General features: G+C 37.4%; 1 protein-coding gene across 3 annotated transcripts; it reads left to right on the top strand.

The window, feature by feature from the left end:
* Window positions 1-7,429: 7,429 nt before the first annotated feature.
* Window positions 7,430-13,676, top strand: LOC147516677 (protein FAR1-RELATED SEQUENCE 11-like). Of its 3 annotated transcripts, XM_086589175.1 has the most exons (6): window positions 7,431-7,584; window positions 7,657-7,713; window positions 8,245-8,373; window positions 10,577-11,585; window positions 11,812-12,255; window positions 12,335-13,676. In XM_086589175.1, the coding sequence occupies exons 4-6, from the start codon at window positions 10,617-10,619 to the stop codon at window positions 13,190-13,192; spliced, it is 2,271 nt and encodes a 756-aa protein (XP_086445301.1). In that variant the 5' UTR covers window positions 7,431-7,584; window positions 7,657-7,713; window positions 8,245-8,373; window positions 10,577-10,616; the 3' UTR covers window positions 13,193-13,676. The 3 variants fall into 3 exon arrangements, with proteins under 3 accessions (XP_086445302.1, XP_086445301.1, XP_086445303.1); XM_086589176.1 differs by lacking the exon at window positions 7,657-7,713 and having other exon boundaries at window positions 7,430-7,584; XM_086589177.1 differs by lacking the exons at window positions 7,431-7,584; window positions 7,657-7,713; window positions 8,245-8,373 and having other exon boundaries at window positions 10,586-10,725; window positions 10,805-11,585.
* Window positions 13,677-15,430: the final 1,754 nt, after the last annotated feature.

Raw genomic sequence — 15,430 nt, 5'->3', positions numbered from 1 at the left:
TGAACTAGAGTTTAGAGCCACCATCAAAGAGATTTGTGGTGGAGCTAAACTTTCATGCTAGTGGAACCTTGATCCGAGAGAACTTGGTGTTCACTAGGGACCAATAGGCAATTCGATAATTAACCTAATGATTAATCGAATTGCATGGTAGATTAACCTTCTCTAATTATCTTTCTCTCATTTAATTCTACTGTTTCGTATCTATTATTTACTATTTTCATATCATTATTACTCTCTTATTAGTTAATAGTTTGATTAGTCTAGATTCATTATAAGTACGTGCAAGCAAGAGTGGAGAACATGATTACTCCCATATAACAACCGTTTTAGTGAGTATTATTATTATTGATTAAGAATGATTTTAGCATGTTAGAACTACTATTTTCACATCTAATTTATTTATCTTGTCAGTGTGTTCTGACTATAAGCATCCAATAACTGCTTTCTGACTAGCAGATAACACAAACTCTCTCTTAAGATCAGCAAAACAATCTTACCATAGAATGCTTCCGCCAAAACTTTTTGTGGTTTTTAGGGGACAGTAGCATTTACAACCATAAAACTGTGGTCAAAATCGGGTAGACAGAGACTCAATGCATTGCAAGCAACATCAAGAATCTCATCCAAAAGCACTGGGCCATAACTCTTAAGAATGTGGTTATGAAGCTCAGAAGTCTGACAACAGGAGGCCAGGTAAGCAAAAGTAGAGACATCAGTGGCACAATAAATACCTAACCCACCAAGACGTAATGGGAGTGTCGATAAACACCACTGCAAATAAACAAAGGAAAGACCATCAAAAACCACAATACCATGGAGAACACTACGGAGATGCCGATCAAAAGTTTTAACTGCCTCTCTAAAAAGGGATGGTGGACAAGTACGAATCACAAAGACCAACTTAGAGGGCCCAGCACTAACTTACAATGTGGATCTTCTAATGCAGCTAAATGGTCTATCAAAGTCATAACCTTTTTAGCACGCTTGCGAGCAAGACCTATGACAAAGGATGAATCAGTGCTGACTGTACCTCCAAGCAACCTGGCCCCTTGCTAAGGACGGGACAAATCTGAAGGGAAGAGACCTGGAGTGGAGCGACGTGGATCTAGTGATGGCCAAAATATATCAGTTTTAGCCACATTAATAAGAACCAGCCCGTAAGAAGGACCTTCTTCCTGAATCATACACAAAGCTGTCGCCACCTGTTCTGTATCTCCGATCAGAGTCCCATCATCTAGGTACCAAGCTTGTAGCAATAACTGACAACTGGACTGGATTTGTAGAATCAGGGGATGCAACACCAATTGATAAGAGCCCAAAATTGTAGTTTTAACCCCTTAACAATAATACTTTTAGACCAATTATGTGAGTAATAAATAAGAGTTAATGCTGATTACGTGTTTTTATGTATTCCAGGCATTGAAGTCAATTATGTGCAGAAATGTGCCACTTTGGCGAGATAAAGGAGCAAGGGTTGGTTACTAAGGAGTTCTGTGATTAAAGGCCAATATTCAAGGAGAAAAAGCTGTTGTAAAGCCCGGTCAAAAGCTGAAAAGTCAAAGTCAACGCGGACAAAAACATCACACAAAAGTCAGTAGAATTTTTGAAAACCGTATCTTTGGACTCAGGCCTTGGAATTGAGCCAATCTTATGTCAAAACGACCGTCTCGAAAAGAGCTTTCCAATGGTCTAAACCTTGACCCAATCAAAGGAGCAGAAGTTGACAAAAAACCTACTGAAGTCAGATCCAGCTGAAAAGGGCCCTGTGGACTGAAGAGATTGGGTTTTGGGCTCGATTTTCCGTCCCAAAACATGGCTTCTCAGCCCATGCACGAAAATATGGATCTGGTCTCCTCTATTTCCACACACAAGACTTAGCTCTTAAGAATAATGAGTTTAGGGAGGAAGTAGCCATTAGAGATAATTCTAGATCTAGTTTTGAAGTTTTATTCCATTAATTAGTTTTCAATTATTGTTTTAGATCTAGTTTTACCTTTCAATTAATTAGTATTAGAACAAATAAATTATTATTTTAGAATCAAATATTAGTTTATAATAAAGTATTCAATTTCATTCCAATTTAGTTATTGATTTAAGTCTTGTTAAGTTTTAGTATTGTTAAATTCATAAATTAGTTGTCTTTATTTCCTAATTAGTTAATCATACTCTAGTTTAATTATTAGATACATTAGAATCAAATTCGATCTTAGTTGTAAATCATTTCTTAGTTGTTAATTTGGATTTGAATTATTAATTAGTTAAATTAGTAAAGTTAGAATCTTTATATGATGTCTAGTTTAAATTCATATGAAAATGATAGCATAATGATTCTAGGCTAAGCCTCCATTAGAAGGGGTTGAAGAAGCCTTGATGAAGCTGGATCTTTGTTAACTTAGAAATCGTCGTGATAATCTATTCAATTCTAGAAAGTAATTAGTTCACCATGAGAATGGGTTTGGTTGCTTCACATGCTAGTTATTAATTGGTAGAGATTGCCATGTATAATTAGGGATTAGAATTACCAATTTTGATATGTGAAAGCATTGAAATTTGGATCACAACGAATCTTTGTTAGTTGATTAAGTCGAGTTAAAGTGGAATCAATTCTCCCCTAATTCCTCATCATATAGAATCAATTTAGTATTGCCCTAGTTGAATTATCTTGTTTAGTATTTGAATTCACATCGTAGTATAAATTCCCATCATTACTCTCATTAACTTTGGCTAGGACTGATAATATATAGAAAACTTTGAATGCTAAAGAACTAGGAGTGGAACGAATCTTTTATTCCACTCTATTTCGATAGATTCGATAGTATAATAATCTTTGATAAATTAGTATTCGTAAAGTTTTAGTTTTACTTACGTTTGAATTTCATCATTTATTCGTAGGTAGAAATATCATTTTTACATTTATCACCAATGCAAAGAGAAGGGGACCCAAAGGGTTGCCTTGCTAGACCCCAGTAGCAGACCATATGTAGACATCCCCCAAATATAACCTCGCAGGTTGAAAATACAAGTACTCGACCCAAGTCGCAATAGCTGGCCTGGGCAACGCATACAAACCTCTCTCAACATGGTAGTCCGATCAACCATGTTAAAAGCATTATGAAAATCTACAATCAGCGATTACTAGCCTTACTAGTCCTTTAAGACTACGCATCTCAATCTATTAAAAATATAAGAGATTTCCTTAGAGCAAGTCCAATGGGGAGCAGCTATAATAGGCTGCTAAAAGGTGCCACATAGGCCCGTTAGCAACCCTAGCCAAATTTAGCAACCCAAATTCGAAAAACAAGTCCAATGGGGACTTTTAGCAGCTGGTAAGTTCGAGATACGAACGGCAGATTTTCTGCCATATGTACATTAAATTACAACAGACGGCATAAACTCTGTCGTCTGTACATTACAAACGCTATAATGCACGAATATCTTCTTCTCAATTCACTTCTTCAATTCCTCACTCCTCTTCACTCCCAAAAACTAAAAACTAAAACAATTCGATTTTAGAAATTGAAATTCAATTTTAGAAACAATTCCTCACTCCTCTTCCTCTTCAATCGGAAGTTTCACTCTCTCTTATTGAAATTCAATTTTAGAAATGTTAATTGAATTGATTTTAGAATTGAATTAGAATTGCAAATTCGATTTTAGAATTGAATTGAATGAATGTTAGTTTGAATTGCATTGAATGTTAGTTTGAATTAGAATTGAATTGAATGAATGTTAGTTCAATTTTAGAATTGGATTGAATGAATGTCAGTTAGAATGTTGGAATTGAATGAATGTCAGTTTGAATTGCATTGAATGTTAGTTTGAATTAGAATTGAATTGAATGAATGTTAGTTCGATTTTTAGAATTGAATTGAATGAATGTTTAAATTAAATTGAATGAATGTTAGTTAGAATGTTGGAATTGATGAATGTTAGTTTGAAATTGTACGCTTTGTTTAAATTGAAGTTATAAAGAGGATATTGTTGATTGAATTCCAGGTGTCACGCAAAATGAGTAACAAGGGTAAACGATTTTTCGGTCGAAAATCAGTTAGTAAATTGACACAAGAGTCGACGTCAACGCTAAACGTCGATAAGGATGAAAACATCGATGAAGTCTATAATTTGCAAAACCCTCTAGTAATTCAATTTTCGGACCCAATCGATCCACTAACATATGCTACATTGGCTAGAAACCCAGAAACTTACATCTCTCATTGTGTAAATATGGTAAGCATTTGATCGTTAAATTTGATTTCTTTAATATCATAATTTGTATTTTCTTTAATTTTAATGAATAAATGTTTAGAGAGGGAGAGAGATGAAATTGCGGTGTTGTTGGGCATCCGTGAACAATTAGTGGAAGATAATGGTTGCCAAATGAGATTGTTTTAAAGGCATAAAAAATGAAATTTTACAATCTCCATTTGGGTCATTATTTCGATATGGTTATTAAAACGCCGACCGTGGTTTGATATACGCTTTGATCGAGCGGTGGTAGGACACAACTCACACTTTTCACTTTCGACAAGGCGAGATAGGCATTACTCCAATGGATGTTACTATGCTCACGAGAATGAGCATAGGAAGGGGAAAGGCCATTACGTTTGGAGAAGGTCGATTCGCGACTTTTGATTATGCACAGTAATGTTGGCCAAATATAAGGCCGGAGCATTGGGCTAAAGGGAGTATCAAACCCTCCTTTTTTGTGAATGAGTTCATGGAAAAGACGAAAGAAAGTGACGAAAGTTAGTGCTCGACGAGTATAGATCGGGAGAGATATTTGAGAGCATTCTATTTTTACTTAATCACGCAGTGTTTCTTCCCCCATGGGTGATAGTTCACTGAGATTAGGTTGGATAGAGTGCTTGGATTGGTTAGAATACATGCATCAGTATGATTGGGGTGGTGCTATGTTTGGAGCCTTGATTTATGCGTTGGATCAAGCGTGCTGAGTCACAGCTAATGTTGCGGATGGTCAATGTGGTGGCTTCACCCCTCTTTTACAAGTAAGTTTTAAATTTTTAGTATTATAACTTTATGATATTATTATAATTTTTAAATTATGTACAAGTTTGATTTTGATATTTGTTTTTATGATAGTATTGGTGGCATGAGTACGTACCTACCATGACTCCTCTTCTGAGATCGAACATGGACCGAGATATCGTCCTACGAATTAGAGCATGGATATGATGAATGACTTTAAAGATCGCCGAAGTGGTCAAGGACGCCACAACATTCACTTAGATCGTAACCAACTCGAGACTAGGTCGGCATTGGCAATACAGTGGACACTATTGTTTCATACTCGATATATGCAAGTAAATGTTGATGATGTAGAGGGAGATACCATGGATGATGTCTGGTTACGTGAGGCGATTCACCGTGTATGTCGTTCGTATAATCTTACAATGCGCCGAATCGTTTTTAAGTTTGGAGGTATCATCGTGTGGTACCTGGGCGATAAGTGTTTGCACCAAATCGTTGGGACACCTTTCATCCCACACCCTCCTCCAGAGAATATGTGCCCATTGGGAAGAGCCAGTTAGTAGAGGTCCTATCTTAGAATGTATGAAGACTTGTGGCTGCAAGCTTCTCTATATTTAGATGTGAATGGTGACTACGATAGTTACTGGGATCACGTCTCAAGGGACCATATATTGCCTGCTAACATGTACAGAGCTGCTAACATGGACTTTGTGGGACGTAAGGCTATTAGAAGTAATTTGCGTATCCCACACCCTACTGAGCCCTACTCTTCATCTCAAGGTCCTTATGAGACTTTTGTTCCAGCTCCTTCCGATCTAGATAACCAATGGAGCTATGGAATAGTTACATCCCAGGGAATGCATGTCGCCATACATATACCTCATGTTGATCAAAGTTATCGTCCGAATCTTGTCCCGGATTTTGACACTCTAGATGAGGTTAGTATTTGGTTTATATTTTGAAACTTGAATTATATTTGGTTTATAGTGATGATTTTTCTTAAAATTATTGATTTTTTTTGTAGGATACACTTAGAGCACGATATGCTAAGTCGCAGCTAATGATGCATGGGATGCGCGATTCATTTAATACTACAACCGACGAATAATATCATTATTTGGTGACCGAGCGCGATAGAGTCGCAGAGTTAGAAGTATAGGTGCTAGAACTGACATTGCAAGATCACGGCGAGGGAGTAAATCAAAGAAGAGGCAAGCTGGCGAGGGTTCGAGCGGAAATTAGTTTAGAATTTGTTTTTAGGTGTGTTTTGATTTACTTCTATGGATTTTGTTTAGTTGAATGAATTGAATCATATTTGTTTAATGAATGAATTTTGGTTAGTTGAATGGATGTGTGAATTGTTGAGTTAGGGAATGAATGGTAATGGATTGTGGAGTGAGTGGAATAGAATGAATGGAGTGAAATGGATATAAATTTGTATATGAAAAGAAGAACAAGATTTCTCAGTTTTTGCGTCTGCCAGTTACAGACGGCAGAGTTTCTACCGTCTGTCCATTTATTTAAAATGAGAGACAGATGGCATAGTTTCTGTCGTCTGTACATAAATAACTAACAGATGATAGAAACTATGTCGTCCGTATCCCGAAACTTATTATGGCAATTGCTAGCGAAAGTCTTAACTTTGGTTGGGGTTTTGGCTCCTTCCAAATTTAAGACCCTTTTAGCAACCCTATTGGAATGATGTTTTTGTGGTTGGGGTGCTATATTTGCCTTTAGCAACCCATATAGCCCCACATTGGACTTGTTCTTACTTACTAGCCTTACACTTGTCCAACTACGCATCTCAATCTATTAAAAATACTATCCTACCCTTATATAACTAATTAAAATAATTACTGGCCTATGGCCTGTCCTTATAATAGGACATGACAATGTCGTCTCCTTTAAGAATCCTTGTCCTCAAGGATTAAAGTGAGGATAATGTGTGGTGATGTTCGACCAATCTTCCCAGGTAGCATCATTTGGAGAGATATAGGACCATTGGATGAGAACTTGAGCTACACCTTGGTTGTTCCTTGGGATGAGTCTGCGAGATAGGATGGATATGAGCTCCATTTTGAATTGTCTTGTCTGGTCGATGAGAGAGAGCTGAGGAGATGGCACTACAATGGAACCTAGCTTCTTCTTGAGTTGAGATACATGGAAAACTGGATGGATTATATTCTTGAGTCCTGTGGTAAGCTTCAAATTCCTGCGAATTGAGATGGATTGAGATGGAAGTTTGCATGAAGGGTTGGAGCTTCAAATAGACCCATAATGGGCTAAACTAGACTTTTCATAAGCTCAAGGCCATGACCGGTCAATCAATGTGTTGACCAGTCAACCCTAGTCAAATAGGCACTTTGGTCATTCATGGCCGCAATCTAGTCAATCATGTGTATGATTGGTCAACTGCCCTCATGAGCTTGGGGAGATCCACTTGAATGGGAGGACTTTTGGCTATATTTCGTTCGATTAGGAGTTTAGGACTAAAAAGTAAGCGCTTGATATCCCCGTGTACTGTACTGGCGCATGTTAGCTCAAAAAATACGATGCGCGTTGCTCCTCCATCCCAAAAACATCTCCCTCCACCCGGTACGTAAATATATATCGATTCTTATTTATTTATTTATTAAATGACGAGTTTCTAAAAATGCTTTATTGCAGATTATATTATTCATATACTAGCTAGTAGCTACTGCCTGTGGGAATATAGCTCTCAAAGTAAGTTTATTCAATATCCAAATCAGCTCAATAACATTATATGTGAAAACTGTGGTATGAAATAAAACTAGAAACATCCTTCAAATCAGACAAGTATGTTGACACTTGACTGTAAACAATCCTGTTACTTACAAAATGTAGAGATTTATTCCCACAAATCAAACACACATAAAACTACATGATGGAGTTTTTGGCTATTGTCTTACTCCAAACACACCATAACTGACTCTTTCTCAACAAACAAGATTTTGCTATCTATTTAATCAAACGGTTAGTGTCCAAGTAAGCGCTTGATAACAATCTGTATTTTCCCGGCTTATGATAGCTCAACATACGTTTAACTAACTATCCTTTTCCATTAGATGTGCGTTGCTCCTCCTTCCTAGAACTTTCTCCCGTTTCTTCCCGCCATCTCATCTTATTTTCTACAGATATGTACCCAGATATCTTCAATTATAACAAATCTGATTCAATCAAGGTTTTAAGACCTTTTATTCATATAATGACAAGTTTCTAAATGCTTTATTGCAGGTTTATTTCATATACTGGAGTTATGAGATTTGGGGCCTTTGGAGATTCTTATAGGAAAATGAGAATTGTAATGTTTTCAGAGTTTTGGAGATTAATGCTGCTACTGCTTGTAGGAATTTAGCTCTCAGAGTAAGTCAATTCTTTTCAAATCAGCTCTTAAAACTTTATTAGTTTATTGAATTACTTGTGTTTCAAGGTTATAATGTGTTTGTTTACTTGATGTGAATGTGGTATGAAAAAACTATTACAATTACATTGTGTTGTGTCTTAACTTTGTTCAATTGAAACATCTCTGAAAAGGTGGAGAATGAGCTTTGGGGGAGAATTATGTCAATCTCGAAACGTACATATGGAAATAGCTGAATTATCTACTATATAGTACAAACTACAAAGTTACTTTTCCTAGATTTATGCCACAGAATACATAATTCATATTCCTCCTACGTGCAATTAACAAATTATTGGTTATCAGATTAGATTAGTATTAGTTTCTTTACAAGAGTGCAGCATTGTCACTAATGCCGTGGGGTGCTACCTTGTCGCTACTCTGTCCCTTCCAATAGAAATATACTTCAAATCGGATAATTAGGTTGACATTTAACTGTGAACAATCCTGTTACTTACAATAGGTAGGGATTTATTGAGAAACAGATGAATGAGATTGCTTTTCATTCAAGAGTTCCAAGGCAATGAGCACTTTCTTAAGTCTTTAACTGTAAGACTGGAATATAAAGTATGGTATTGTTTCACCATCTAACCTCTGTGTGTGTGTGCACACACTCTTAAATCTTTTGTTTATGTACTACTGCACAAGAGATTTCTTTTTAACTCTTGTTTTTAACACAAATTGTGCTTTTTTCTACTCAATTTTCTCGCTATTGTATTTCTTTAGGCTTTACTATTACTACGAACACTTGTGATGTTATTTTGTTTTGTGACTTTGCTCTACTAGCTCCTTTGTTAGAGTTCTAGGAGGACATCTCTTGAGGGCGGACTAAACCCTAAACCCGAATATTTCAGGAAGTTTCTATTATTGTAAACCCTTGTTTTTTTTATATATATATTGAAGTGATACAAGGCCAAAACTAATATGGCCGTATCCTCTTTTTCTCCAACTTCTTCTCGGTTAACAACAATACAATTTTACTACCTTGTGATGTACTAATGCTTTAACGAGGCATTATCATATATCTATTATGAAACTTAATGGAACTTAAAGCATATTTCCTTTCCTAATCTCCTTCAAATTAAATGAAAAAAAGCATATATGTTGATTCCTTGAAATTCGGTTGGATAATTTGGGGCCAATTTCCAGAAGTTGTATTCATTTTGGGAGTTCTGATCGTGACGGTGTAACGGTTTTGATGTATACAGTTTTAAAAATCAAAGCATATCGATAAAATCGAAATTTGTAACATTTCTGAAGAGTACTTCTAGTATCTTACTATTATACATCTTACTGATCAAATCAGTCATTTATTTACTCTCTCTCTCTCTCTCTCTCCCCATTTTGATGGATTCATACTCTTTGAGACGGTTAGTAACTCAGTATAAAGCTTTGCGGTACTTTATTCAACTTTGTGGGACCTTCAATTGTTTTTGAGTTGGATGCTCCTAAAACTTAAGATGGTATAAGAGCAGGCTATTTTGTTTGCCACTAAAGTGTGCCGTCCACGTGTAAGGCCCAAGTAACACTTACTCCATGTCACCCAAGTATGTCAACAATGTGTTAGGCTCAAGTAACGCCACACGTGAGGGGGCATGTTTACAGTTTAGTATAGTCCCACATGAGATGCTTAAAGCCTCGCAATATATTACTAAAGTTCCTGGGCCTCTCCACTCATCACCAATTGGTTTTGAGTTGGATGTTCCTAAAGTTTAAGATTTAAAATTTTGAATAATTATTGTTTATGTGCTGTATTGAGTGCTATATGGTGGTTGTGATAATTAACTGTGGAAGTACCACTTTATAGGGGAGTAAGGAGGAAACCCTGCTGTTGTCGAGTTTTAAAAAGCATAGTCCAAAACTGTTGTTCTATGATCTTTCAGTGTGCATTATTGATTTTTAGAAAGAAAGAAATACCATCTTTTAAAGAAGGTGCCTAACTGCCTATTAAACTAAATCGGGGTATGTAGGAACCGAAAGTTTAGATGTTGAGAATATCATGTGAAGTACACATATTTTTATTTCTACTGAAGTGGTGGATGTAACTTGTGTTTACATTGTATTTAAATAAGATAATTGACACTCCCAGCTCCATCCATCTATATTTGATTTTCTTTTAGGAGTTGAAAGTTCTGACTTTGTTGGTCATATGTTTACATGGTGCAGGTATTGTATCTGCAGTACTTCTTATCTATCTACAGAAAGAATGTCTGAAGGGACAAGTTTAGTGGCAGAGACTTCTGAGAACGGGACAGAATTTTCTGCTGACGATTCGGGTACCGTAGAGGAAATGCCTGAAGACACGATATTATCATGTCAGACATCTGTAAATCTTGTTCCATTTATAGGCCAAAGATTTGTTTCTCAAGATGCTGCCTATGAATTTTATTGCAGTTTTGCGAGGCAGTGTGGCTTTTCAATCAGACGTCATCGTACTAGAGGGAAAGATGGGGTTGGAAGAGGGATTACACGAAGGGATTTCACTTGCCATCGTGGTGGCTATCCCCAGATAAAGCCATCAGAAGATGGAAAATTACAAAGAAATAGGAGATCATCGCGTTGTGGTTGTCCGGCATACATGCGGATAGTTAAAAAGGTAGATTTTGATGTCCCTGAATGGTGTATAACAGGCTTTCGTAATGTGCACAATCACGAGCTTCTGAAACTAAATGAGGTCTGCCTCCTTCCTGTGTATTGCACCATATCTGGAGATGATAAGAGTCGCATATGCATGTTTGCAAAAGCCGGGATGTCAGTACGTCAAATGTTAAGACTGATGGAGCTAGAGAAAGGCGTGAAGCTAGGTTGTTTACCATTTACAGAAATAGATGTAAGGAATCTTCTTCAGTCTTTCAGAAATGTTGATCGAGATAATGATGCTATAGACCTGCTTGGAATGTGCAAAAATGTGAAAGATGTTGATCCCAACTTCAGATATGAATTCAAGATTGATGCACATAACAGATTGGAGCATATTGCATGGTCTTATGCTTCATCGGTTCAATCATACGAGGATTATGGAGATGCTGTTGTTTTTGACACCACCCACCGCTTGGATGCTTATGATATGCTTTTCGGGATCTGGGTTGGAGTTGACAATCATGGCATGAATTGTTTTTTCGGCTGTGTGCTTTTGAGGGATGAAAACGTGGAATCCTTTTCCTGGGCATTGAAGGTAAAAAATCTTAGTAGGCATCATATGCAAATGACCTAATTGTTATCATCCATAAGGGCTTAAATTCCATTTTCCATGTGACTCAATCCTTTGATAAGCAATGTTAATTGAGAAGCATGTTGGATCACATAGTCTATAAAGGATGAAGGTTCACTTGCATCATTTTTTTTTTCTCTTGAAAGATTTTGACATTTCCTGTTCTAATTATATTTCATCTTGTCCACAGGTGTTTTTAGGATTTATGAACAGGAAGGCTCCAAAAACAATCTTGACTGACCAAAACATGTGGCTAAAAGATGCAGTTGAAGTTGAAATGCCGATTACTAAACATGCATTCTACATTTGGTACATTGCTGCAAAGTTCTCAGATTGGTTTTGTGGGCAGCTCGGATCAAAATACGACAGTTGGAAAGCTGAGTTCCATAGGCTCTATAGCTTGAACAGTGTGCACGACTTTGAAGTAGGATGGAAGGACATGATCAATGCATATGGACTACATGGAAATAAACATGTTCTCGGCTTATATGCATTACGTACATATTGGGCACTACCATTCCTGAGATCATACTTCTTTGCAGGAATGACAAATGCATTTCAAGCAGAACAAATAAACACTTTCACCCAACGGATTTTGAGTGCACAATCACAACTTGGTCATTTTGTGGAGCAAGTATGCCTAATTCCTTAAAATTAATTCTTAAGTAAATTCTTACTTTATGATCTTACATTGGTTCAAGCTCTCTATGCAGGCTTCTGTCATCGTTGATTTTAAAGACCAACCAGGAGCGAAACAAAAGATGCAGAGAAAGCTTCAAAAAGTCCATCTCAAAACGGGGTCGCCTATCGAATCACATGCAGCTACAGTTCTTACACCTTATGCCTTCTGTAAGCTCCAAGATGAGCTAGTTTTAGCTCCACAGTATGCATCATTTCAGATAGATGAAGGAAGTTTCCATGTGAGGCACCATACTCAAGTCGATGGAGGGTGCAAAGTGATTTGGGCTCCTCGTGAAGAGCTGATTAGCTGTAGCTGCTGGCAGTTTGAGTTTTCTGGGATTGTCTGTAGACATGTTCTTCGTGTACTTTCAACCAATAACTGCTTCCATATTCCAGAACTGTACCTTCCTAGCAGGTGGCGTGGTGTCAGCTCCTTCTCCACGCAGCCTATGGCTTTAAGGGAACGTGGAGAGAGAGTTCAAGTATTGCATTCCATGGTTTCAACTCTTATAACTGAATCAATCGAAAGTGAGGACCGTCTAGAGTTTGCTTGTGAGCATGTCTCCATAGCATTATCTCACCTTAAGGATTTCCCTCCTGCAGACTCCCATTGTAAAACTGATATTGCTTATGATAGTACATCTGACTCGTTTATTCTACCAGAAGTAGAAGATTCAGATGGTATTGGCCAGAGCTTCACTGCTGAAAATTATCATGATTCCATTGGTTTCGGAATGCTAAAAGGGAGAAAAGGAAAACACAATGGGGTTGAGTTCTCTCATAAAAGAAGGCGGTTCTCTTTACCTTGTGGGCAGTTTGGACATGATGCAAACGACTGTACAATGATTGTAAGTGAAGGTTTGAGTGGAGGTGGGTTTGGGTTCTTGTAAGGTAAGACAGTGGATGGATGTATAAACACAAAAGTTGTATGGTGTTGATGTTCCTGCAGTGCCAATGCATTTTTTGTACCGGAGTCATACAAAAATTGTCATTCTCACTTTTTTCATTGCAGTTCATCGCCTTTGGAAAATATACCTGTCGTGGGCAAATATCGACAGTCCGATATTCCAGCCCAAATATTGTGATTAACCAGAAATATCGACATGACTGTCGATATTTCGCACGCACATAAGTTTATATGTTGCAGGTTCAAAGCGGGAAAAAGAGGAAGAAGAAGAGAATGGACACGTGGCAGAAAATGATTGGGCAAGACTATAGCTGAAGCACTATATAAATACCAGAAGGAGGAAGATCAAGATTCATTGGATTCATTCTAGAAAAATTGTAAACACGAAAAACTGTAAACACGGAGCGAGATAGAGAGAATATTGTAACCGACATTGTTGATCAATAACAATTTCTTTACCATTTCAATTCTAATTCTTCATCAGTTCATTAATAATTAGTTAGTTCTCTTGATCATTACATTGGTGCCGTCTGTGACTCAAAGACAAGAAAAAATTATTGTTCTTTTCTTCTTTCTTTGATGATCAAGTCCTTTTGTTAGAAGTTTTGAGATAAAGAGTAACTGTTGGTGTTTAAGAAGCTTCGATAAGATCAGTGAAGTGTTGAAGAAGATAATCAAGGTGCCTCCAAAGCGTACTACAGCAAGCAAAGTAATGATGGTGAATGAAGGAAATACTTTTCAAGCTGCTTCTAAGAATGAGGAGCGAAGAACAAGACGATTAGCAAATAGAGTGATGGAAGAAGTAGAGGAGATACATGAAGAAAAGGTGTCTTTGAAAGTTTTGTTTAGAAGGTTGGAGGATTTGGAAAAGCAAAACAAAATTTTAATGGCTGAAAATAAAGCTGCGAGAGAAGAGAATGAGAGAAGCGTGCTGAAGACGCTTTGTATAAAAAAGATGGAGAGGCGTCGAGTTTAGGCACTCCAGTGGTGAAGAAGAGTCATGTCGAGGAAATGAGGAAAAGCCACCATGAAGAGCTGCAATCGGTAGCGAAATTGACGCCAAAGACAGTACAAGAGGAAGAGGTAAAAGCACCAATCACGAAGGAAATGGTGCAGGAGATGATGCAGAGGCAATTTGGGGACCAGTTGCTGGAAAAGGTATTAGCCTCGATACGTAAGCTGGCGGACGATGTGAGTAGAAATCCGTTGAAGAAGGAAATAGAAAGGGTGCCACTACCTCCAAAGTTTAAGAATCCAAAGTTCAATCAAAATGATGGGACTACTGATCCCATGGACCATCTTTTTAGCTATCGACACCAATTCTCGATATATCAGGGTACCGAGTATTGGGATTATGTACTATGTCAATTGTTTTCTTTGAGCCTTAAAGGCAAAACACTGAAATGGTTCTGTATGATTCCTGAGGGAACCATTTCGTGTTTTTGTGAAATTGAAGAAAGATTCCTCACCAATTACAGTCACCAAAGGGTGAAGCCAAAGCAGGTGTCGGTCTTATTTCAGTTGAAGCAAGGAAAGAAGGAATCATTAAAGGATTTCTTGGCTAGGTTCAAGGCTGAAACTCAATCAGTGGAAAGGCTAGACGAGTCTGAGATGACAGCTTTCATGGCTTTCCAAACAGGTGTGATATCGGGGTCATTTATGCACAAATATCTTTTGAAAAAAAAAAAGTTAAAATTCTACAAGAGTTGTATGACAAAGATGATAGAGATATTCGAGTAGAAGAGGGGTTGACGGCAATCACTATGCAAGGAATATTGCAAGTATCAGATATAAGGAAGAGAGATAAAGAAAGTGTTAATCGACATGAGAATCGAGACTCCTCGAGGTCAGATAACAAAAGACCTCATGAGCATTATACAAACCGAGATAATCAGCCACAACAAAGAAGGAAGTATGAGAGAACACTGAAAGAGGAACTGGATCCCAGTAACTTCATCGCCATCAATACTACAGCAGAAAATATACTGAGGAGAATATCGAAAGAAGATTTCGTGATCTGGCCAAAATACACTCTCAGGGAGGTCAAGGGCAGGCCTTACTGTCAATTCCACAAGATTGAGAACCATAAGACTAATAGGTGCTTGCAGTTATTGAAGGAGATTGATAGGCTGATGAATGGTGGGAAATTGCGAGAATTCAGGGCAGACGTCAGACTGCAGAAACGACAACCATCCATGAGAAGCCACTTGGAGTCATAAAT

Source organism: Coptis chinensis, chromosome 2, assembly GCF_015680905.1.
Source record: "Coptis chinensis isolate HL-2020 chromosome 2, ASM1568090v1, whole genome shotgun sequence".
NCBI lineage: Eukaryota > Viridiplantae > Streptophyta > Magnoliopsida > Ranunculales > Ranunculaceae > Coptis > Coptis chinensis.
Note: the sequence above shows the minus strand (reverse complement) of the source record. Positions and strands in the feature narration are given on the sequence as shown.

Excerpts from the sequence above, each read along its gene's own strand:
- LOC147516677 (XM_086589176.1), top strand. The coding sequence starts at position 10,617 with ATGTCTGAAGGGACAAGTTTAGTGGCAGAGACTTCTGAGAACGGGACA. Across the intron at positions 11,586-11,811 it reads CCTTTTCCTGGGCATTGAAG|GTGTTTTTAGGATTTATGAA; the intron begins GTAAAAAATCTT and ends TCTTGTCCACAG. Across the intron at positions 12,256-12,334 it reads TTGGTCATTTTGTGGAGCAA|GCTTCTGTCATCGTTGATTT; the intron begins GTATGCCTAATT and ends CTCTCTATGCAG.